The 25,224-nt window shown below is 37.4% G+C and overlaps 1 protein-coding gene across 2 annotated transcripts in view; it reads left to right on the forward strand.

The window, feature by feature from the left end:
* Positions 1 to 4,576: 4,576 nt before the first annotated feature.
* SPICE1 (spindle and centriole associated protein 1) overlaps positions 4,577 to 25,224 on the forward strand; it is a 51,102-nt gene continuing 30,454 nt past the window's right edge. The window contains exons 1-6 of one of the 2 annotated variants that reach the window (XM_081796986.1): positions 4,577 to 4,689; positions 10,159 to 10,257; positions 13,537 to 13,584; positions 17,725 to 17,868; positions 22,828 to 22,930; positions 23,726 to 23,832. In XM_081796986.1, coding sequence (XP_081653112.1) covers positions 10,159 to 10,257; positions 13,537 to 13,584; positions 17,725 to 17,868; positions 22,828 to 22,930; positions 23,726 to 23,832 — 501 coding nt within the window. In that variant the 5' untranslated portion in view covers positions 4,577 to 4,689. Of the gene's footprint in view, positions 4,690 to 10,158; positions 10,258 to 13,536; positions 13,585 to 17,724; positions 17,869 to 22,827; positions 22,931 to 23,725; positions 23,833 to 25,224 lie in introns of those variants that run through there. The other variant, XM_031034437.2, reaches the window with a different exon arrangement.

Below are 25,224 nucleotides of genomic sequence, written 5' to 3' on the forward strand. Positions count from 1 at the left end.
GTTAACAGGAAGGCCCATACATTTAGAAATTTTATGCCTGATATTAGACTCTTCTCTGTAGCATGGAGAAGTGGCAAAATATTGCAAGTGAATCATGTACTATACCCATGAACAAGTTAAGGCCAGCTTCTCACAACACTTCCTAAATAGGCTCTTTATGGGGCACCTGGGTGGCTCAGTTGGTTGAGCATCCGACTCTTGGTTTCAGCTCAGGTCATGATCTCATGTGGTGTGGGATTGAGCCCTGTGTTGGGCTCCCTGCTTAGTGGGGAGTCTGCTTGAAGATTCTCTCCCTCTGTCCCTCCCCCAACTCGCACGTGCTCTCTCTCTCTCTTGCTCTCTCTCAAATAAATAAATCTTAAATAGGCTCTTTATGGTCATCAACCAGGCAATTTCATCTATTGGAAGAGACATTGGATAAAAAATGCTCTTGAACCTCACTGAAAGGGATCTTATCAGGTGTTATTATAAATCTTGCTAATATTAAAAAAAAATCAATGTCATTAAAAAATATAAGCAGTTGTGGAAACAAAGTCTACTGACATGAGAATAAACAGATTGTTTATTCAGAACTTAATATAGGAAAGATTTCAGCCACCATCCCTTACATTTGGCAGAGACTCAAAGACAGGAGGGGAGTGAAAAAGATTTATAGTGAAATAAAGGAAGACTTCAGAAACACTGATTAGAAGTTGGAATAGGGAAGCTGGAATTAGGCTAAGTAGAAGCAGGACATCTTATGGTTTGGGGAGCACATCTGGCTTATATTTGGACCACCCAGAGAAATCTATATAAACAGCTTTCTTGAGTATAACTGACAATGAACTTCACATATTTAAAGTGCACATATCACCTGTGTTATATACATACATATCTGTGAAACCATTATCTATATATCCATTACCCTCTAAAGTTTCTTTCCTCCTTTATATCTCTATCCTGTTTCCTCCCTTTAATAGATACAGAGCAATTCATCTTATCCATTTTTTTTCTTGAGAAAGCTTTGGTAATTTATGTCTTTCAGGAAAGTTGGCCATTTATCTGTGTTATTAAATTTATTACCATATAGTTGCTCAAAATACATTCTGTTAGTGTCTGTAGAATATTTCACCTCTCTCATTTCTGATATTGGTAATTTATAGGTAGTTTTCCTGATCAATTTGTTTAGAGGTTTAGCAATTTAATTAATCTTCTCAAAGATTCAACTATCACTGTCATTATTTTTCTTTATTATTTTGCCTTTCTATTTTATTGATTCAGTTTTATCTTTATTACTTTATTTCTTCTTATTACTTTGGATTTAACTTTTTAAAATTTATCTAATTTCTGAAGTCATTGATTTGAGACTTTTTCTTCTATATAGGTGTTTAGTGCCATGCGTTTCTCTTGAAGTACTATTTCTGTTACATTTCACAGATTTTGGTATCCTGTATTTTCATTTTCATTTAGTTCAAAATACATTCTGGTTTGATTTCTTGTTTGACTAATGGCTTTTTAAGATGTATACTATTTTTTCCCCAAATTTTGATGGATTTGACAAGAATCATTATGTTACTGATTTCTAATTTAATTACATTGTAATCAGAGGACATTTCTACTATGACTTGAATCTTTCTACATTTATTGAAATTTGTTTTATGGTCCAGGTTATTGTTCATCTTGCTAAAATTTCTGTATGTACATGAAAAGAATGTGGATTCTGCTGGTTGTTGGACTAGTGTTCTATGAATGTCAATCAGGTCATAATGGTTGATAGTGTTGTAAAGTCTTTTATAACCTTGCTGATTTTCTGCCTATTTGTATTATAAATTGTTCAGTGAAGGGCATTGAAATTTCTGATTGTAATTGTGGACTTTTAATTTTATATTGCAGTTCCATCAGTTTTTGCTTCATTTATTTTGAAGCTCTCTTATTAAGTGAATAATATTTAGGATTTTTATATATTTTTGACTTAATGTCCTCTTTGCCATCATGAAATGATTTTTTTTTTTAATCCCTGGTAATATTCTTTGCTCTGAAAACTAGTTCATGTAATACTGATGAAGCCATTCCAACTTCATTTGACCAGTGTTGGCATGATATATCTTTCTATCTTTGTACTTTAAAATTCAGTTTTTATATTCATGTATGTTTCTTCTAATAGACAGCAATTAAAAAAAAAATCTAATCTGACAATCTCTGCCGTTTAATAGGGGTATTTAGACCATTTACATTTCATGTAATAATTGATATGCATCTATCATCTTGCTATTTGTTTTGTATTCTCCCACCTGTTCTTTGTTTCCTTTTTTTTTTTTTTAAAGATTTTATTTATTTATTTGAGAGAGAGAGAATGAGAGACAGAGAGCATGAGAGGGAGGAAGCTCAGAGGGAGAAGCAGACTCCCTGCCGAGCAGGGAGCCCGATGCGGGACTCGATCCCGGGACTCCAGGATCATGACCTGAGCCGAAGGCAGTCGCTTAACCAACTGAGCCACCCAGGCGCCCCCTTTGTTTCCTTTTTTTGGACTTTTTCTGCTTACTTTTAGATTAGTCAAGTAATTTTTAGTATTTTTAGTATTTAGTGTTTTAATGGTGGCTTTAGGTTTTATGATATACATATTTAACTTATTACAGTGTACCTGCAAGTAATATTATACACATCAGGAATAATATAAGAATCTTATAGTAGCAGACTTCCATTTTTCCCCTCTGGCCTTTATGCAATTGTTGCCATGCATTTTACTTTTACATATATTTTAAACCTCACAATACATTTTTATTATATTTATTTAAATAGTTACTTTTAAAGAATTAAAATAATAAGAAAAATAATTGTATATATTTACTCCTACAGCTATTTCCAGTGCTCTTCATTGTGTAGATTCAGATTTCTATCTGGTATTGCTGTCCTTCTGTTTGAAGTATTTATTTTAACATTTCTCATAGTGAGGATCTGCTGGTGATGAAGTCTATCAGTTATGTGTGGAAGCATCTTTATTTTATCCTCATTTAAAAAAAGATATTTTTGTCAGATATAGAATTCTAGGCTGACAGTTTTTTTTTCTTTCAATATATTTAACTGTTCTGTCTTCTCACTTGCAATGTTTCTAATGAGAAATATGTTATCCTTATTTTTGTTTCTCTGTAATGTTTCTCTCTGAGTGCTTTAAAATTTTTTATTATCACTGTTTATTAATGTGTAATTTATTATGTACACTGATGTAATGCTCTTCATCTTTCTTGTGTTTAGGTTTTGTTAAGCTTTTGGAAGGCAGGTTTGTGAGTAAAGATGCGATAGAAGGATTGAATTAGCAATGGGAGCTTATGGAAATTCTCTTCAGATTGCTTCAGTGTTCAATGAATTAGGAAGCAAGATCACTGGCTGAGACTGAGGATAGAGAATGATATGTTGGATGTGATAGAAGGTATAAAGTTGTCATGTAGGAAGGTAGGAGAAATCAGTGGAGGGGGAACTTTAATATGGCTTTTGGGCATCTTAAAGGGCACACTTAAAATTAGTGATCATGAATTTAAAGTCAACATGGTTGGGTGTTTTTCTTCTTCCAGTTTTAGTTGCAAAGGTGCAGGCACTTAATATGTGGTTTTGCTAAGGCCAGAATTGTGGCTTTGCCCAGTATTACAGTAATTCAGAGAGGGGAAGGGAGTTGAGGATGTATGCAGGGAATGATTATATTGATTCATCAGCAAATATATCTACATCAATAGATGTAATATCTATTTCCCAATCAGAGTGGAAACTATTAGAAGGCAGTTCTTAGCATCTAGAAGGTGCTGAATATGTATTTGCTGATCCCTGTATGGATGTGTCTTAACAGTAGAAAACCAGGGACTAAAGGAAGCTGTCATATTGGAGCAAATTAACTCCGTTATCAAATAAAATGCTTGTAAAGTCCTTCACATGGCCCACACAGCTCTTCCTGTCCTGGCTCTAGCCTATTAAATCAGCTTCCCTTACACCAAGCTCCCACTGTTCTCTCATCTTCAGATACGCTGAACTTCTTCCAGTTCTTTGCACGTGCCACACAGCTTCGCATATGTGCCTCCCTCTGCAGGGATGTTTTATTCTTCCCTGGTAGCTGACTCATCTACTTTTCAGTTTTCCTGAATAATTCCTACAAATACTCCTATAAATTTAGTATCTAGTAAGTATCTTCTAGTACTTGTCACAGTTCTAATTTTACATTTGTGTCATTGATAGCTGTTTACTACTATGCAGTTAGCCTACTGAGGACAGGGATCTTGACTGTTTTTAGGTCCCGCAGGACCTACCATAGTCTGTGGCACATATGTAGACAGTATAAACATTTTTGGGGAAAAAAAAAAAAAGGTGAAAGTAAATGTTATATGTGAAGCTTGGTGTGGAGAGCGACATCTGTCTTTTACAAAATTCACGAGAAACTGGCTAGTGCTACATGCCGACCCCTCCACAGCGTTGCCCTGAATCTTGCAGAGAGAACGGGGAAGAAAGAAGGACGCACAGAAGCCAACTCGTCTTACAATTTCTGCCAGACTTTGGGAGGCGCCTGCGCACTGGCCTCACCGGATATACGCCAGGGGGTGGGGGCGGGGCTCGGGTAGCCTAGGCAACATCCCGGAAGTTGCGGGCTGCGTTAACCTGTGGCGGGCTGGGCGGTTCTGGAGCCTGAAGTTTTAGTGGCGGTGGAGGAGGCCGTCGGGAAACGGCAAGGCAGGTTGAGACGACGTGGCGGAGGCCTGCAGCCTGTAGCCCCTGCGAGCCTTAGGGACCGGGCTGCAGGGCGGGGAAAACGGTGGTGGTGTCTCCCTTCTGTTCCCTGGGGCTCTAGGCGCCTGGGTGGAGGATCCTTACATCGGAAAGCGCGCCGTGACTCTGTGTTTTGCGAGTGTTTGTGTGTGTCAGGATGAGTGTCTGGGTGTGTTGGTGTCTAGCGCGCTCCCCTTAGGCGCACCCTGAGTGTGCGCAGCGCTGTCGGGAACTTGTGCACAGAGCTGGAAGTTGGGGGGTACCGTATTGTAGCTATCAAGGAATTTGCAGTCTAGCAGGAGACAGGCTACCCAGGGTACTTGGGGACAGGGAGGGTCATGTTAGTCGACTGGATGGTCAGGAAAGAGTTTATCAGGAGGGGCCGCTGGAATGAGTTTTGATTAGTGAGTGGAGTTACCGCTTGGAGAAGGGAGTGAAAATCTGAAGGGTGTTCCACGCGGAGCAGAAAGGATGGGTGGAACGACTTGTAAAGGTGAGAGTTTTATGTGTGGGAGGGTGAGAGGAGCACAGACTGTTAAGGAGGGTCAGCCGGACCACAAGGAGGGCAGAGGGTCCGAGTGCATATTGGATTCCTCTCTGTAGGGGGGAGCCATTAAAATCTTGTGGGGAAGAAAGTAAAGGGCCGAGGGCTATACTCTATCCTTATATCGGGGTAAAATACTGATTGCAGGCACAGTGTTTGGAAAGGGGTCCAGTTTCCCTTTGGTCGGGTTTCCACTAGCCAGAGTGGATTTGCTAAATCTCATCGTAACTCTCCTTACCTAAAATCCTCCAGTGGCTTCCTATGGGTTCTTTAGGATAGTGTTTAAATTGCTGTAGCTTAGAAGGCCATGATCTGTCCTCTGCCTTTCTTTGTAACCTCTTTCTAGCCTCTCACCTTTTCAAATCTGTTAGTCAAACTGAACTTCTCAAACCCTTTGTAAATGCCTTTTCTCCCTCCTGGAACATTCTTTCCCCCACTTCTAGCTTTATTCATACTTTAGCTCTCAGCTTAAACATTTTGGGAGCAATTAGAGGGATATAGTGGTCTTTTCTTACTGTGTAGAGTAAGCTAGGTATTAACATGACACTGAATTTACTCCCTTTTTATTGTAATTACTCATTTTAATTGTGGTCTTCTGATAAACCCTAAGCTCTGTGAGGGTGCAGACTATTTTACTTTCTTGTTGTATTTTGTGCCTGGTTCTTGGCAGGTGCTTTCAAAATATTTGTTGAAATAATGGGTAATAAAGTGGCAAATGAGTGAAGAAGTTCAATTAGGAGAAAGAGCTTGGACAAAAACATTCATAGTAGAGATGAAGAGGGGACAGATGAGAGAGGTATTTCAGGAAAAGAATGAATAGATTCTGGTATCTGATTGGCTAACAGACAAGAAGGAATAGAAGGTGATGCTAGGGTTTTAAACTGGAGCAACCAGAAGGATGGTAATTCTGTAAGTTCAGTTGAGTTCAGACATTTACTGAGCATGCCAATTATATATCAAGAACTAGAGGTTGGTGGGGAGGGGACATGGATGATAAGCTGTATTTTTGACTACATTGTATGTGAGATATTTGGGAGATAGACACAGAAAGCAGTTGGAAATGAGCATTTGGTGTGTTGAGGAAAAATGTGGATCCTTAATTTGGGGCTCATTTTCATGTGCCCAGTGCATTTGTAGCTTTGTTCAAGGGTATGAGTGAGATCACTGAGGGAAGATGTGAACTCCTTTCTTACTTTCTAGTAAGCTCCATGAGAGCTTGTACCATATTAGACCTGTTTACTGTTTTATCTCCCATGCCTGGTCAGTGTCTGGCATGTGATAGATTCTCAAAAACAATGATTGGATGAAGAGAGAGGGTATCCAATGGAAAGATAAGAGGGTTGGGATAGAACTGTGTGCAGCTTTTTGATTATGTGGTATCTGAGGGGCCAACAGAGCCTGCAAAGAGGAGACGAATAGGAGAGAAACCGAGAGAAAGAGTGTCGTGGAAACAGGAGTGGGAGTCTTTAGAGTTGGAAAGGGTTTTCCAATAATTTTATCAGTTAGGAAAGTATTAATATTTTAGATTTTTTTCAAATAATTTTATCAGGAAAGTATTAATATTTTAGATTTTTTTCAAATAGGCCTAGATTTTCTGGGCTGTGCTGATTTTATATTCCTTAGTACTATAAACCATCAGAATATCTCTACAGTCTCACACTTAAGCATGTAAACTATAGCTCCCTTACGATATCTGATTTCTGTAAATAGCTCAAAAGCTCTTTGTTAGACCACAGAGTCTGATCCTGGGTTAAGAAAAATATGCCCACTTGTATTGATGATGTTTAAGAGAACACTTCTCAGTGCAAGGGTGGTTCCCACGTTACAGCTTAGTTCTCCCTTTGTGATCTTAGCACACACAGGCTGGAATTTAGAGTTGGCCAGTATATTAGTCTCCTACGCTGTATAACAAATTACCACAAACCTAGTGACTCAAAACAATACTCATTAATTATGTCACGATTTCTGTGAGGCAGGATTTTGGACATGGTTTAGCTGGGTAAGGTGCTTAGGGTCTCACAAAGTTCTGATTAAGGTGTTGGTGGTCTGCATTCTCATCTAGAACCCAGCTTGGGAAAAGTCCGCTTCGAGGCTCACCTCACTTAGGTTCTTGGCAGAATTCATTTCCCTGGGGCTGTGTGCCTGAGGGGTCTCTTGACTGACTTTCCCCTCCGGCTGCCCACAGTTGTCTGAGTTCCTGGCCCTGTGGCCCTTTTCACAGCCAGTCACTGTGGCATTTGGCTTCTTCACGGCCAGCAGGAGACACTCTCTTGCTCTGCTCTTGTAAGACAGAGACTTGTATAGTGTAATGTAATCATAGGAATGACCTCTTCTCACATTTGCCTTGTTTTATTGGATAAAACAAATCACAGGGGGAAAAAACCCAGAACAAATCATGGATCCTGTCCAAACTCAAGGGTAAGGGATCATACGATGGCATTATTCATTGCATTTCATCTTAGAGTAACCACAGCCAGCTTTGCTAGGCTCAATTGAAGTTAAAAAAAAAAAAAAAAAGGGAACAGTAGTAGACTGTTGTAGTCCATTCAGACTTCCATAACAAAATACCGGACACTAGGTAGCTTATAAACGAGAAATTTTTTTCTCACAGTCTGGAGGCTGTGAAGTCCAGGATCAAGTCTCCAGGATGGTCATGTTTGGTAAGGGCCGTCTTCCTGGTTCCTAGCCACCATCTTCTTGCTGTGTTCTCACATGGTGAACGGGGTTAGGGAGCTCTTTGGAGCCTCTTTTATGACAGCCCTGGTCCCATTCATGAGGGCTCTGCCTCCCAAAGGCCCCACTTCCCAAAGGCCCCACCTCCTAATACCATCACTTTTGGGGGTTAGGATTCAACATGAATTTTGGGGGAACACATTCACTGTTTTTGTCAGTGAATATGGGGTTTTTTTGGATGTTACATTTTCTTATGCTAAAGTTGAAACCTGTTCACGTTCCCACAAATAATACTCAGGCATTTGTTCAGTTTTTTTTTTTTTTTTAAAGATTTTATTTATTTATTTGACAGAGAGAGACACAGTGAGAGAGGGAACACAAGCAGGGGGAGTGGGAGAGGGAGAAGCAGGCTTCCCGCCGAGCAGGGAGCCCGATGTGGGGCTCGATCCCAGGACCCTGGGATCATGACCTGAGCCCAAGGCCGATGCTTAATGACTGAGCCACCCAGGCACCCCTAAACATTTTTCTTAATACTGTTTTAATGGATGTATAATTCATCCAACAGATTTAGTGACATTTTATGATTCTTCTTTATTTCTGCAGAGTAAATTGAAGAGTAAAAGAGTTAAAAAGTAAAATACATTATTTAAAGAGTAAAATACATTAGAAACTGTTTCTGAACAACTGTTATATTTTTCCATGTCTTTTTAAAAATAATAGCTTTATTAAGATATAACTTACCATGAAATTTACCCCTTAGAAGTCTACAGTTCAGAGCTTTTAAATAAATTTACAGAGTTGTGCATTGATTACCACTGGCTCGTTTTAGAACATTTTTATCACCTCAAAAAGAAACCCCATACCCATTAGCAATTACTCTCCATTCCCTCCTCTTTCCAGACCCTGCCAACAGCTTGTCTATTTTTTGTCTCTGTGGATTTGCCTAACCTTAGACATTTTATATTAATAGAATCATACAATATATGGCCTTTGGTGTCTGGCTTCTTTTTCTTACCTTAATATTCTCAAGGTTCATATGCTATGCTATAGCATATATCATTACTTCCTTATATTGCTAAGTAATATTCCATTGTATGGATATACCATATTTTATTTATCCATTCACCAGCTGGTAGACATTTGGGATTTTTCTACTTTTTGTCTATTAAGAGTATAATGTTGCTATGAACATTCATGTGCAAATTTTTGTATTGACGTAAGTTTTCAATTATTGGGCATATACCTAGGACTAGAATTGTGGTAACTGAGTTTAACTTTTTCAGGAACTGCCAAACTGTTTTCCAATATGGCCATGCTATTTTACATTCCCACTAACAACAAATGAGTATTCCAGTTTCTCTACATTCTCGCCAACGCTTGTTATTTCCACCTTTTTGATTATAACCATTCTAGTGGATATGAGGTGGTATGTCATTGTAGTTTTGATTTGCATTTCCCTAAAGCCTAATGGTGCTGATCATTTTTTCATGTGCTTATTGGCCAATTGTAGTATCTTCTTTGGAGAAATGTTTATTTAGCTCCCTTAGCCATTTAAAAATTGGAATATTTGTGTTTTTATTGGTGAATTTTAAGTTTCTTTTATATATCCTGGATCCGGGTTTCTTATCAGATGGGATTTGCAAATATTTTCTCCCATTCTGTTAGCTGTCATTTCATTTTCTTGATGGTATTTTTTGAAGCACAAAAGTTTTAAATTTTGATGGGGTCCACTTTATTTTTTCTTTGGTTTCTTGTGCTTTTAGTGTTATAGCTAAGAAACCATTGCCTCATGAAGATTTATGCTTATGTTTTCTATCAGGAGTTTTGTGCTTTTAGCTCTTTCCTTTTGCTTTCAGATTGTTAGCCTGTGACTGACATTTTCTCTGTTAATTGTGAAGTTTGTAACTGATGACAAAGCTTATGCCTGTTGTCGTAGGTCTGTGCTTTAAGTCATAATTTGTATTCCTGGAGTTCTTTATTAAGCAAATATACATAAGTTATCAACTTGAAACCTGTTTTATCATAGTTATCAGTACAGCTTTCTAATTGTGAAGTGAAAGAACCAAGTATTTTGGTAGATGGTTCTTTCATTATGCTTAAATTTTTCTTCTGACACTTTAAAGTTTATTTTCCTAGATGTCTTTGTCCCCATCCAGCGATACTTAATTACCACTTTTTCTTGTATTTTAAAAATTTGATATGATTATTGCTTCTAGATGTCACTTGTCAGAGTGAACCGTTATGGTCCTCGGGGAGGAGGAAGGAAAGTGCTGAAGGTAAAGAAGAAGAAAACATCAGTGAAGCAAGAATGGGATGTAAGTCTAGATGGGATAATAAACCTGTCAGATTGCTCTGGAGGAATAGATGTGATGACATGGCCCTGGTCACTTGAGACAGTGCTCTGAATGTGATAGGGTGGAATGGATTTCTGGGCGCGTTATATCCCAGATCCTGGAAGGAAGAGCAGAATCCTTCGGGGATTTTTTAAGAATCCACATGTCAAGGTCATAACCTGTACCTCTTTTGAAGAGGGAATCTTAAGAGGGTGGGGAGTATGTTTTTAAAAAGTCGCCCTGTCCTCCACTTTGAGAACACACTGCTTTAAGGCAACTGGAGCTAACCTGTGTCATTGAAGTCTGAATTTTTTTTGGTACTTTTTAAAGATTTGCCCATAGCAACCAGTGACATCATAATCATATGAGCGGCATTTTTGGCTGAAAAAGCGGGTGATTCTTGCTGTCTTACTTCTTGAACTGTTTGTTTTTCAACTCCAGAAGCTGGTCAGTTTCAGTACAAAGATTCTCTTAAGATGTAAGACAAGTCTCAAGTACCTGGGAGATATGATCCCTGGCTCCCACTCTGATTACTGTTTGGTATTATCAAGGGCATCTTTATCTTTCACAGCTTGGTACTTTAGTTTGAACTGTGACACTTTAGGTGTCTTTTCTTTCTGTTGTGGAGAGCAACTAGTTAGGGACTACTTTGGATCTCAGGGATTCTTTTGGACTTGGAAACTTCTGGGCAAACTGCCAGCCTTTTTGAAGTGGCTCAGGGGGACTTAACCTACGTTTATATTGCTTTGTTGTCATCTGATTGGCTATAAAATATTATTAGGGTGTGATTCTAAAGCAATGAAACTGATTAAAAGGAAAAAAATGCATGTGATAACTTAAAAGTTACCCACTTCAGAGTGGTTACTATGGGAAGTTTAGTATTTATTTTGATTTGCTGCTATTGCTCAAAATATAATTGAAACCCACCATTTGAAATTGCATTTTCCTCATTTGCTTTTTATTATCTCCAGTGCTGGAAAAATCTGTTTTTTGTAGACTAAGCTTGGAAGTAGTTTTAAGTCATTGGGAGTAAATAGTAAATGAAGGAGGAGAGATCAAACTGAATAATACTATTTTGATAAAAATAGTGAGATGGTTTTTGAAATGGCTTATAAATTATATTTAAAAGCCATTTCAGAAGAAAATCATTTTAAGCAGTAGTAGTATTAATGAAATTATATTTTCGCCCATGAGAACTAAGTCCAAGCATATCCCTTATATGCCTGAATTTTATTATGATTTTTAAAAATCTCAAGATCTTATGGTTATATCTTGTGCTTTTCTAAATTAATATGAAAGGAATAACAGTTTTAGTATAGAAAACCCTTGAGCTAAATATAAACTATGGCCAAAAAGTTAAGTCTTTGAATATATCAGAATCTATTTCACCAGATCCAGTTCTCTGTGTATCTGTTGGAAGTAGAACTCTAACTTGTTTTATTTCCTGCCTTACCAAATCTGTATAACAAAATGGCTGAAGTCACTTTGGAGAGGGCCAGATTGCTGGGCAGCTACTTCAAGCTGTGTAGGTTATGCATTGCACAATCCCAAGGAGTACTGTTTACATGGACCAGAATAATAATGGTAGCTCCTGGGGTTGTGGAGTGTGGTAGACCTGCCATGTTGGTTTAGTGCCTTTTACATAAGTGACTGTTTTCACGTTTTATGAAATTATACAGTGCCCTCAAACATTATCCCTTATTATGTATGATATATTCTATGCTTAAGTTGTTTGCATGCACACAAATTTAACCCCTCTATAGTGATAACAGTTTATCTTTTAGGAATCTTTAGAGGTGCCTCATTCTCTGGAATGCAGTTTGAAAACTACAATTTTAGTTAAACTTACTCATTTTGAATTACATAACTACCCTGTTTTATTCGTTGTTTTAATATAATATATACCTGCTTGGTAAATTTAGTGCTTATTTTCTATAAGATACCGAAAAATAGCCTATTATTTTTTAATAAGAAAACTAAAAATAATCCATATTAATATTTAAATTGAGAATACTGGTTCCTGGACAGGAAGTCTTTTTCATCCCAGGACTTTGAATCTGTTTTCAGCCTCTGTTTTTTTTAATTTTAATTTTTATTTATTTATTATTATTATTTTAAAGATTTTATTTATTTATTTGCTAGAGAGAGAGAGCATAGGTGAGAGAGAGTGAGTGAATACAAGCAGGGGGAGCTTTAGGCAGAGAGAGAAGCAGGCTCCCTGCTGAGCAAGGAGCCCAATGTGGAACTCGATCCCAGGACCCTGGGATCATGACCTGAGCTGAAGGCAGCCGCTTAACCGACTGAGCCACCCAGGTGTCCCTATTTTTATTTTTTTAAGAGACTTTTTTTTTTTTTTTAAAGATCTTATTTATTTATTTGACAGAGAGAGACACAGCAAGAGAGGGAACACAAGCAGGGGGAGTGGGAGAGGGAGAAGCAGGCTTCCCGCGGAGCAGGGAGCCTGATGTGGGGCTGGATCGCAGCACCCTGGGATCATGACCTGAGCTGAAGGCAGACACTTAACGACTGAGCCGCCCAGGCGCCCCTATTTTCAGCCTTTAAAATCTAGTATGTACTCATACCTGACCACATATAAATGAACAATGTAAGTTCATAGGTGTGACATAACTCTCTGAAGAATGTGAACAAATATGGTAAGAAGTTTGAATAATAAAACTAACATTTCATTTTAATTTAAATAAACACTTTTGTTTTATATATTATGTAAAAATAGAAATAATTTTATTTCAATTTAAAATAGCAATTTTATCTTGCTAAATGTGATGATCAGACAAATCCCTTAACTCTTCAAAGAAAGGTTTCTTGGAGGTTAGCATGCTTAGTTAAGTACATAATTTTTTAACTGAGGCCCATTTGGCATGTGGGAGAAAAAAGGTGTACCAGGCTTAAACTAATAAAAGAAAGCTTTTGAGGGGTGCCTGGCTGGCTGAGTCAGTAGAGCATGCAACTCTTGATCTCAGAGCCATGAGTTTGAGCCACATGTTGGGCATAGAGATTACTTAAAAAAAAAAGTTAAAAAAATTTTAAAAAGGCCTCTAAAAAAAAAAGGAAAATGAATTTATCAAAAATAAACTAAAATTAATTTTAAATGTTTTTAACCTAGTTTAAAGAAAATTTTTCCTGTAAGAAAATTACCCAAAGAAGGTGAATAAACATTGAAATCCTATTTTTAAAAAAATCCAGTATATCCTAATATTTTGTAAGAAAACTTTTTCTTTAAAGAAAGTTCTTTTTTTGCAGAATACTGTGAATGACCTAACAGTTCATCGGGCAACTCCTGAAGATCTGGTAAGTTTAATATCAAAAGTTAAGATTTGTTCAATGTTTTATTTGATATTGGGTTTCTGACCTTCAGAATAGAAACCAGAGGTACTTCCTGGAAGTTCTTCAGTTATATTTAATCTTGCTTATGTCTATATGAAATTGAAAAGCATATCATCTGGACTTCCTGATTTTACCTAGGAATGTCACTTAGCATGTATTAAAATTTTATTAGATAGGTTTGGTTTCAAATCTCTCTGTTCAAATCTCTCCAGTATTGCCCTGTATACACCTGTTGTCTTCTACTATCTGTAGGTATCTCTAGCCTTATTTACTGTTACTTCCGTATGCAAGCATACTGGTCTAGTCAATGTACTAATTTATTCCTTGAATATGCCATGTATATTTCCACAGTTGAGCCTCAATTCATGTGATTTTCTTTACTTGGAACAGTTTCTCTACCTTCTTGTCTACCTATTCAAATCTTACTTTGCTCCCTTACCCTAGTTCAAGTCTTACTTTTAAAAAGGTTTCTGCTATAGACTAAAAAAAAAAAAAAAAAAGCAGCTTTATTGAAATACAATTCACATACCATAAAATCCACCCTTTTAATGTGTATGATCCATTGGTTTTCAGTATATTCATATTTATATTTTCTAATTTAGATCATTTTCATCACTCCCTGAAAGAAACCCTGTACCTGTTAACAGTCATATGCCCCATATGCCCCTCTTCCTCAATATCTAATCTTCTTTATGTCTCTATGGATGTGTCTATTCTGGACATTTTTTTTTTTAATTATTTTTTAAAAGATTTTATTTATATATTTTTTAGAGAGAGAGCATGAACACAAGCAGGGCGAGGGGCAGAGGGAGAGGGAAAAGCAGACTCCCTGCTGAGCAGGCAGCTTGATGTGGGACTCGATCCCAGCACCCTGGGATCATAACCTGAGCTGAAGGCAGACGCTTAACCAGTTGAGCCACCCAGGCGCCCCTATTCTGGACATTTCATGTAAATGGAATACAATGTGTGTCCTTTTGTATCTAACATAATGTCTTCAAGGCCCCTCCATGTCGTAGCATGTGTCAGTACTTCATCCCTGTTATTGCTGATACTGTTACGTTGTATGGATATACCCGTCTGTTGCTGGACATTTGGATTGTTTTCACTTTTTGACTGTTATGAATAAGGCTGTTCTGAACGTTAGTGTACAAGTTTTGTGTGAACATATGTTCTCAGTTCTCTTGTTGTATACCTGGGAGTAGAATTGCTGGGTCATATGGTATCTCTACAGTTAGCTTTATGAAGAGCTGCCAAACTGTTTTTCAAAGTGGCTTCACTATTTACATTCTTGCCAGCAGGCATGAGGGTTCCAGTTTTTCCATATCCCTTGCCAACACATGTTATTACCATATTTTTAGTTTTAGTTTTCCTAAGTGGGTGTAAAGTGGAATCTCATTGTGTTTTTGATTTGCCCTAGTGATTAATGATGTTAAACATCCTTTTGTGTGCTTATTGGCCATTTGTATTATCTTCTTTGGAGAAATGTCTATGCAGATTCCTTAGCCAGTTAAAAATTGGATTACTTGTGTTTTTATTGTTGAGTTGTACACATTCTGGGTCCAAGTTCCTTATCAGATATATGATTTGTAAATATTTTCTCCCATTCTGTTTGTTGTCATTTCATTTTCTTGATGGTATTCTTTGAAGCACAAAAATTTTTAATTTTGATGAACTCCAGTTTATTTGTTCATCAACTGTCCTTTTTGTATCATATTTAAGAAACCATTGTCTAGCCCAAGATTCACAAAGAATTTCACCTATGTTTCTTTCTAAGAGTTTTGTAGTTTTAGCTCTTATATTTAGGTCTTTGATCCATTTTGAGTTAATTTTTGTATATAGTGAGATAGGGGTCCATCTTCATTCATTTCTAAATGGATATGCTGTTGTCCATGTACTGTTTGTTAAAATGTCTGTCCTTTCTCCATTGAATTATCTTGACACCCTTGCTGAAAATCAGTTGTCTGTAAACATAAGGGTTTAGTTTGGACTGTCAGTTTTTTTTTTTTTTTAAAGATTTTATTTATTTATTTGACAGAGAGAGACACAGAGAGAGAGGGAACACAAGCAGGGGGAGTGGGAGAGGGAGAAGCAGACTCCCCGTGGAGCAGGGAGCCCGATGTGGGGCTTGATCCCAGGACCCTGGGATCATGACCTGAGCTGAAGGCAGCCACTTAACGACTGAGCCACCCAGGCGCCCCTGGGCTGTCAGTTTTATTCCACTGATCTATGTGTCCATCCTATGCCACACAACATTGTTTTGATTATTATAGTTTTGTACTAAGTTTGAAGTTTTTTGAAGCTGCCCAACAATTGGTATCTCCTCTAAACTGTTCTCATACTTACTGTCTATATGAGGCATTGTGTATGTGTTGTCTAAGGCATTTCATTTATCTTTATATGTACAGTTGGTCCTTGAACAATGTGGGGGTTAGGGGTGCCACCCCCTGCGTCAGAAATTTCTTGTATAAGTTTTGACTCCCCCCAAATTTAATAGCCTACTGTTGACAGGAAGCCTTACCGATAACATAAGCAGCTGATTAACACATATTTTGTATGTTATATATATTATATACTGTATTCTTACAAAAAACTAAGCTAGAGAAAAGATAATGTTATTAAAATCATAAGGAAGAGAAATTACATTTACAGTACTATATATTTATGGGAAAAAATCCATGTACAAGTGGATCCGTGCAGTTAAAACCCGTGTCATTAAAGGGTCAACCGTATGTGCCCTATCTTCCTGGGCAGATTGTTAATGCTTTTGAGGCATAAGGGCTATATCTTGTATGTCTTTGTGGACCTAGAAATCTTAATCCTAGTAGATACTTGTTAAATATTTGTTGAGGATAATAATGATGCCCTACTGACTTAAAATTTTTTTTTATGAAAAATTTCAAATTTACATGAAAATGGAGACAAAAGTATAAAGATCTCCCAGGTACTGTTTACCCAGATATAATAGTTATTAAAATTTTGCCATAGTTCTTCATTTTTCATACCCTTTCCTTCTTTCACTGTAGCATTTTGAAGCAAATCCCAGAGAACATGTCATCTTGTGCCAACATAATTCAGTTTGCATTTTTAAAAATATAGACTTTTTTATATAACCACAATGCCATTATCACACCTAACAAAAGTAACAATAATTTTTTGGTATTGTCTAATTCCAAGTCCATATTCATATTACCCCAATTATCTCAAAAATATCATCTTCATTTGCTTTTTGTGTTCAGAACCCTTACATAGCATTTGGTTGTTGGTGTCTTAATGGACTGATTTCTTATTTACATGGTGAGAACAAAGCAGTACGTTTTATTCATCTTCATAGCTCTGAATACCAGAGTGCTTGTACAGCTAGTGTCTGCTCCTACTCCTTAGCCGCCTCAGTGAGCTCTTCTCCTGCAGCTCTTACGCTGTGGCTCATATCTCTGCTTCAGGAATTCCATTTTTCTGGAGTTCTGCATTTCCAGTGACCCACTTCCGAATGCAGCCATTGCAGGGCTATAAAGGTACTGCATTGTAAGTTTTTGGTGGTGACGTGTGTATTACGAAATGGGTGTGTCTTTGCCAAAGATGAGTCAGTGGACTTTGTGCCTTTTACATTGTACTCAGTGTGTGTGTGTGTGTGTGTGTGTGTGTGTAATTGTACAGTACAAACATGTGTAACTGAAAAGTTTAACAGAACAATTCTTAACTTTCTTATGTGTGATTTACTCTTAATATTTTCTACTCTGTATTCTGTTTTATTTTAAAAATGTTGGTTTGACCCACTAATTGATTTTACCACCCATTAAATGAATCCTGGCCTATAGATTGGAAAATAACATTTTATTGGATTGTCTTGTACAAAGGAAGTAGAAATTAATATTTTTTTCATTTTGTCTTTTTGCTAGGTCTACTAGTTCTAGATACTTCTTCTTTTTTTAAATCACTTTTGAAGATTTAGAAGACTGAAAATTTTGGTTGTGAATATGTATAAATATACACATGTTGGACCAGAAAAAAATTTTTTAAAGATGAACTAGATTAGGTGGTCCCACCATCTGAATAGGCAACTTCTTTTTTCCTGAAGCATTCTTTTATATTTTTTCTTTTGTACAGATACGTCGTCATGAAATACACAAATCAAAGAACAGAGCATTAGTACACTGGGAACTCCAAGAAAAAGCTTTGAAGAGAAAATGGAAGAGGCAGAAACCAGAAATTTCTAATCTTGAGAGAAGAAGATTGTCTATAATGAAGGAGGTAATGCTAAACTGCATTATCTTTAGAGTTAGAGAAGAAAATGATAAATAGATTTCTCTCTTTCCCTCCCAAATCTGATTCACATTGGAAGGACTTTAGTAAATGACTGCATCCTTATACAATGATGTACACATGGACTCTGAAAAAAGCAGCAGAGGGATGATTAGGGTCTAGTTTGGAGGTTTGAATTCCAGCACGGAAAGTTACTGTTTATGTGACTTGCCTGATTGTACTGTTATGAGATTTCAGTGATATGTACTAACAAACTGACTAGTACATTATTTGGCACATAATTAGTGCCATATATATATATATATAGTGCTATAATTACTTTTCTCAGTTCACACACAGTGCTATTAGATAGATTACTTTGCAAAAAAAAAAAATGTGTGCTTGTCCAACAAGTTAGTAAGCCACTTGTCTTTGGCTTAATCTTTTGCCAGATGTAGGGTATTTGAATAAGTAATCAGATGTGTAGGAATAAATAATATGGCAAATAAGAGGAAACTACAGCAAAAAACCTTTGATTTGGGATGAAATCATTGAAAAAGAAATATACTTTGTAGTGTTGCTTCTTGTTCATTGTTGAAGCTTATGGCACTTGGCTGTCTGGGTGACCTTTCACTGCAGCTTTAAATCACTCTGTCTTTTGAGGAATTCATTAGGCTTGTTAGTGAAAGGTAAAAGTCTTAATCTTATATCTCATGAGGAAGAATTCTGTCTCCCAAATAAATGTTTACATGGACTTGTAAAAAGACCAGTAGATTGAGACCATATGGTTCTTTACAGATAAGTATCTTTTGATAATCTTGGACAAGGTATACATATTTGAATATTATGTAGTAGTTCTCAGTGACCAGGAAAAAAGGCAGCCCCTTTGAGGCAGCTCTGGGCTTTTGTGTCCCATCTCTAGTGGCTCCTGCTCATGTCCTGAATTGCTCATGTCCTGAAGGAATGGATGTGTTTGAAGTAGGGATTGAAGGAAGAGTGGTGGGAGAGGATGAGTGAAGTCTCTCTGCCTTCCCTTCAGTCCCATTCCTCAGGCTCTGATGTTGTGGTTCTCAATGCTGACCGCACATTAGATCAGTCAGTGTTGAGATCTTCCATTAAAAAAATCACTGTAGGGGCGCCTGGGTGGCTCAGTCGGTTAAGCGGCTGCCTTCGGCTTGGGTCACGATCCCAGGGTCCTGGGATCGAGCCCCATGTCGGGCTCCTTGCTCAGTGGAGAGCCTGCTTCTCCCTCTCCCTCTGCCTGCTGCTCCCCCTGCTTGTGGTATCTCTCCCTCTGTGTCAAATAGATAAAATCTAAAAAAAAAAAAAAAAAAAAATCACTGTATCTGGACTCAGATATATCTGTACTCAGATAATCTGATATAGTGGACATGTGATATGGCCCCACTTAGGTATTTTTTAGACAGTTTTTATGTACTTTTAATTCCTTACCAGGGTTGAGAACCTCTGCTATTAGTAAGATAAGTATTTCCATTTAACAATATATTTTGGAGGTTATCCCATGTCAGTATTTAGAAATCTACCTTTTCTTTTTTTTTTTTATTTTAAAGATTTTTATTTATTTGACAGAGAGAGAGATAGCCAGAGAGGGAACACAAGCATGGGGAGTGGAAGAGGGAGAAGCAGGCTCCCGGGCGAGCAGGGAGCCCAATGTGGGGCTCGATCCCAGGACCCTGGGATCATGACCTGAGCCGAAGGCAGACGCCCAACGACTGAGCCACCCAGGCGCCCCTACCTTTTCTTTTTAATGGCCAGGTAATATACAGATGTACCACAATGTATTATCCAGTGCTTTATTTGTGCAAACTTAGGAAGTGTACTGGACTATAGTTTAGGCTTCTGGTTAAGAAGATACAGTGGTTTAAACAAAATAGAAATCTCTTTCTCTCTATGAAACAGTTCAGAGGTAACTGGTAGTTGGTAGGATCTCTGGGGTCCTTTATTCCAGGACTTCCATCACTGAGTAGAGAATGGCTGTTTCAGCTTCCTTCAGCTGTATTCCAGCCAGCATGAAAAGGGAAAAAGAATGCATGCTACTCCTTTTACATATCACCCAGAAATTCTGGCTTATATCCCACTGTCCAGAAATTCATCACATGACCATTCTCACCTAGTATGATGGTTAGGAAATCTAGCTGTGTACTTGGCTAAAACTTGGGAATTCTGTTGTTAAAAGGAAAATTAAAAGAGGGGACATTGGTGGGTAAGTAGCAGGTCTGTCACCCACAGATTGTTACCTGCCTTGTCACTGTAAGTAATACAATGAATATGCTTGAATATGTTTTTAAATACATGTAAAACTATATTTATAGGATAGATTCTTTTTTTTAAAGATTTTATTTATTTATTTATTTGAGAGAGAAAGAGAGACAGGGAGAGCACAGAGGGAGAGTGAGAGGGAGAAGCAGGCTCCCCGCTAAGCAGAGAGCCCAAAGTGGGACTTGATCCCAAGACCCTGAGATCATGACCTGAGCCGAAGGCAGATGCTTAACTGACTGAGCCACCCAGGCACCCATGTAGGATAAATTCTTAAAAGTGGAACTGCTGAATCAAAGATATGTGCATCTATTGTTTCAATGTTGCTAAATTTGTAATGTCTATGTTAAGGGATGTGATGGGACCAAATGAAGAAGCCTCCTTGGGCATATTCACCTAGGCAGTATCATTATGTATTAGAGCTATCAGTGCATCCCCCAGAGCTGGAGTCCTAGATTAACAAAGTTAAGAGAAAAGCTCTTTGGCTAGCATAATCATTTGCTGTATGATGCATTCATGTCATGGGAATCAAGCAAATGAGGGTCCAAATTCAGAGAGAGGGAAACTTTGATAAAGTTTTATAAATTCTGAAAGTATAATAACTTCCCAAATCTCTCTGTAATTTCCTATTTCTATCTGGTTTTTATTATCAGAGAACAGAAATGCTAGGGTAAAAAGTTTTTGATAGTGTTTTTGAAGGGACCTTTGGCTGATCCTTTGCAAATCCAAGATGTGTACCACTATTCATAAGTTTGATTTTGTGCTCTGTGAACCCATCTGGGGAAGTAATGTATACAGATGGGCTTGCAGAGATTGGTTTACCTATCAAGAGGATGAGTTTTATCAGAAAGAAGTGATGAATAAATCTAGAGAGGGCAAAAGAAAGCCAGTACACTGATCTGTGGCCTCTCAACCCATCTGCCCCAAGAAGGCTGGGCAGAGACTGGCAAAGTGCAATAGGGTAGCGGCTTTCCTGGAGACCTCATTATATTTGATCATCAGGTCTTGAGATGATAAAATTATTCCTCTTCAATCTGCTTCTGTCAGTTATATCTCTTTATTTTGATGGAAGGTCAGTAATTTTTTTTTTTAAATGGTAAACTCAAAACTGCCTTTAGGAAATATTCTGTGTGTAATTTTTCTAGTTTAAATGGTAGATTATAATGCTCCATTTACTCTCTTGCCTAAGCTCTAATTGTGTATACTTGCAAGATCGCTAACCAGGGATAGAAATTTGGTTCATAAGATAATATAATTTACATTGTAACAACATTCCAAATATTTCTAGAATGGTACATGTTTTCAGTGTGTCCACATTCTTATAACACCCCTTTGGGTTAGGGAAGATGGTGGTATCTTCATTTACATATTAGGAACCTAAGCTTAAAGAGATTGGATTTTGCTTAGTATCCCTTGACTGGGCCTGGGATCCCAGTGTTCTGTCTCTGAATGTGCTCTTTGCTTTATACCATTCCAAAACTTACTCTTTGTGGAAGGAACAAATTCAGGACTTGATTCTCACCAACTGAGCCAGCCAACCAGATTGGCTACAGCAGAAGAAAGGGAAAAAGTCAGAATGTGATTCTTGTTACTTTTCTCAGTGTCCTGAAACAATAACTGAAGTCATATTATATACTTGTTTCCATGGGCTAGAGAGATTCTGGTAAGAGCATTTGTTACCAGATGCTCCTCTCTATTGCTTTGAATCAGTGTTGGAAACTGGGGAGTATCCAATTTTGTGACGCCTCTCAATTTAAGAATGCCATCTGGTGGTGGTGGCTAGAATTGACTTGCCTGTGTCTCCTTGCTTATAATTATGAAAGTTCCTAAGTTGAAAGTGCCTAATTAGAGGAACTACTGTTATGGTATTTTTTGAGTTCTCATCCCTCCAGGATAAAAATCCAGCTTGTTTGTAAATACGGAAGTGTTACTTCTTTGTTTGATGCCCCCAAACTCACATCTTACCTCATGTTCTCTTAAGTTGTTGATCATGAACCATTAGCGGATCATGAAATCACTTTAAAGGTTGAAACACCTCTGAGTTTATGGCTCAGAGATTTATATCTTTAATCAGTGTTTTTCAGACTGTGGATCACAACTTGTTAGTGGATTGTGAAATTGAGTTAGTGTGTTGTAGCTATTATTTTAAAGATTTATTTATTTATTTATTTATTTGAGACAGAGAGAATGAGAGAGAGAGCACACGAGAGGGGGGAGGGTCAGAGGGAGAAGCAGGCTCCCTGCCGAGCAGGGAGCCCGATGCGGGACTCGATCCCGGGACTCCAGGATCATGACCTGAGCCGAAGGCAGTCGCTTAACCAACTGAGCCACCCAGGCGCCCTATTTTAAAAAATAGAATAGAAACTAAAAGAGAATATCAGAGTGGTTCTCAAAAAGTAAGGTTAAGTAAGACTTTTATTTTGTTATACATTTACATTTGTGTGTATGCTGGGTCACAGTTTAATAATATATTTCTTAACTTGGATTGCAGCCAAGCATATGAAATCTAATTATTGTAATAGCCCCATCTACTGGTACTTATGGATATTGCCCCTGAAGGATTTTAGGAGGATAGTGGCTTATGGTTATTTTTATGCTCTGTGCCTTTGTATGGACTGTTCCTTTGTGATTTCATAGTATATATATAGATTTTTTTCTGAATAATAATATTTATCATTAACACATGTCTAGATTCTTTCTGATCAATACCAGATGCAGGATGTATTAGAAAAATCTGATCATTTGATGGCTGAAGCAAAAGATCTGTTTGTTCATTTTCCCCGTAGGCGCACAGGTAACGTATTTCATTCAAACAAACGCTTCTTTTTCTTATTAATCATAGCCCACAATGGCTGTTTGGAAGAATTTTAAATCTTTTTTTGGGCATCACATTATTTATAGTACAAGTAGTCTGGAGTGGATAGCATACAGGAGTTGTTCGGCATAGATTCATTATAATTTGTTTGCTTTTCACTAAGAATATTAACTATTACAAATTACAGAGCTAAGCAAAGGTAAGTTGTTATTGTTTACTAGTATACTTTATGGTGCAATGTACAAGATTTTATTGTAAATATGACTTAATTTCCAGTTTATTAATGTTAAGTTACCGCAAAAGTATCTATTTATATAAAACTTGAGTAAAGCTTAATTTGAAGCCTAAGGCTACTTCAGTCTCTCTCTTGTCAGGTACATAGCATTATTCACTTTAATGTGTATATAATCCATTGTTTATTTTAATCCCTAAAAACAGATCATTTGTTTTTAATTTAAGGTTTGAATCCTGGCTTAACCATTTATTAATGTGACTCTGGGCCATTTGCTTCATGTCTCTGAGTTTCAATTTACTGATCTATAAAATAATAATAGTAACAACCTCATCAGATTTTGTGAGGGTAAAATGATTTAATATATGTAAAAGCATTTAGAACAGTGCCTGGCATATAGTAAGCATTATCTAAGTGTGAGCTGCTATTATTATTATTTAAGATTTTTATGTGCTAATACAAACCTATGGCAGTGGATAGTGCTTGCGAAGTCAATTTAATTAAATGAAGTAAAATCATCATGACTTCTTTTCCTTCTGCAGGGTTTCCGAATGTAACTATGGCTCCTGATTCCTCTCAGGGTCCTATTTTGGTAAATCAAGACCCTGTCACGCAGGCCATTCTTAATGAATCCATCATGGAGCCTCAGGTAATGAGCTGTCCTTATAGCCATCATGCTTATGTTGAAATTAAGTTTATGTAGGTATTGTGGTAAACATTTCAAAAACTTAAATATCAACAAATACTAAGTATGGTTGCTACAATTGTTCTTACTCAAGCATATTGCACTTTTGGTGAGTAATGTTTGTACCAAACAGATAGGACTGGATAATAATGCCTACGAGGTAGGTACTATCATGACCTCCATTTAGCAGATAAAAAAAACTGAGGTTCAGAAAAATTAAGTGCCTTGTCCAAGGTCATATAGCTAGTTAGTATCAGAGATGGCATTCAAATTGAGGCTCCATCTGCCATTATGGAAACAGTGGGGAGTCTTTTCACTTCCACTGTAGAGTGAGGCGGATCTGTGTTTACATTCTGTTAGTCCTAGTTGTTGGATCTTGAGTTGATTTTTTGTTTAATGGGAATAGAATATACTCACTATGGTTGTTGTGAGGATGAGCGGAGATAAGTTATGTAAAGTGTCTAGTGTAATTCCAGAGACTAGTTCTTCATTAAATGTTAGTCTCTTCTAATAGTGTGTTTAGAAAGTAGCTACCCAGGAGACTTGGAATTTATTGACCAGTTACGTGGGAAAATTATATTATTGTAGTAAAATGTTAATTAGCTATATCCTAACCTAACTGAAACTTAATTAAAATGTTTAGAATTTGAAATGGGAAACATCTTTTAAAAGCTCATGAAGAATTTAATATTAAAATAAAACAACTTCTTAGGACTGACTAGGACTCAATACCTGTTTAGTGCCATTTCCTAGGTTATTTATATGTCCTATGAAAAAAGGAGAATCATCAATTAGAGGGATGATCCTAGGGAATTACAAGGTCCAGAATCATTAAAAAAAAATCTTAAGTCTACTGTTTTCTGCTTACAAAGGCAATTAAGTAGAATGTTACATGTTTTAAATAGCCAAAACCCATTAGCCATATCTCCAGCCAAAAGCCATTATGTTTTGGCACTTAATTAAAAATGTTAGCTTTCAGATAATCATGGTCTCTATTATGGGAATGGGGGAATGGCAGGGCTGGGGCTAGAGAGACAGGGAGGAGCTAGGGCTAAAGAACCAGAAAGTGAGAGGAGAGCCACCAAAGGATTTTAGGAAGAGTAGAGTCATGATGAAATCAACTGTAGAGTGGAGGCAGGGTTTGGGAAAGAACAAGACTGGTGAGAGGATCTGGTTAGAAGACTAGGTTAGAATTTTAGTGGAAGTGGGAGGGCCTAACCTAAGCAATGGCAGAGAAGGAGGTAGAGGGGAAGAGGGATAGGTTTGAGAGATTAAAAAGGGATAGAATTGACAGCATTTGGTAGCTGATTGGATGTGACAGATGAGAAAGAAGCATAACTCCCAGTTTGCTGGCTT

The sequence above is a fragment of the Leptonychotes weddellii genome, chromosome 1, assembly GCF_054177405.1.
Source record: "Leptonychotes weddellii isolate Sample4059 chromosome 1, ASM5417740v2, whole genome shotgun sequence".
Classification (NCBI taxonomy): domain Eukaryota; kingdom Metazoa; phylum Chordata; class Mammalia; order Carnivora; family Phocidae; genus Leptonychotes; species Leptonychotes weddellii.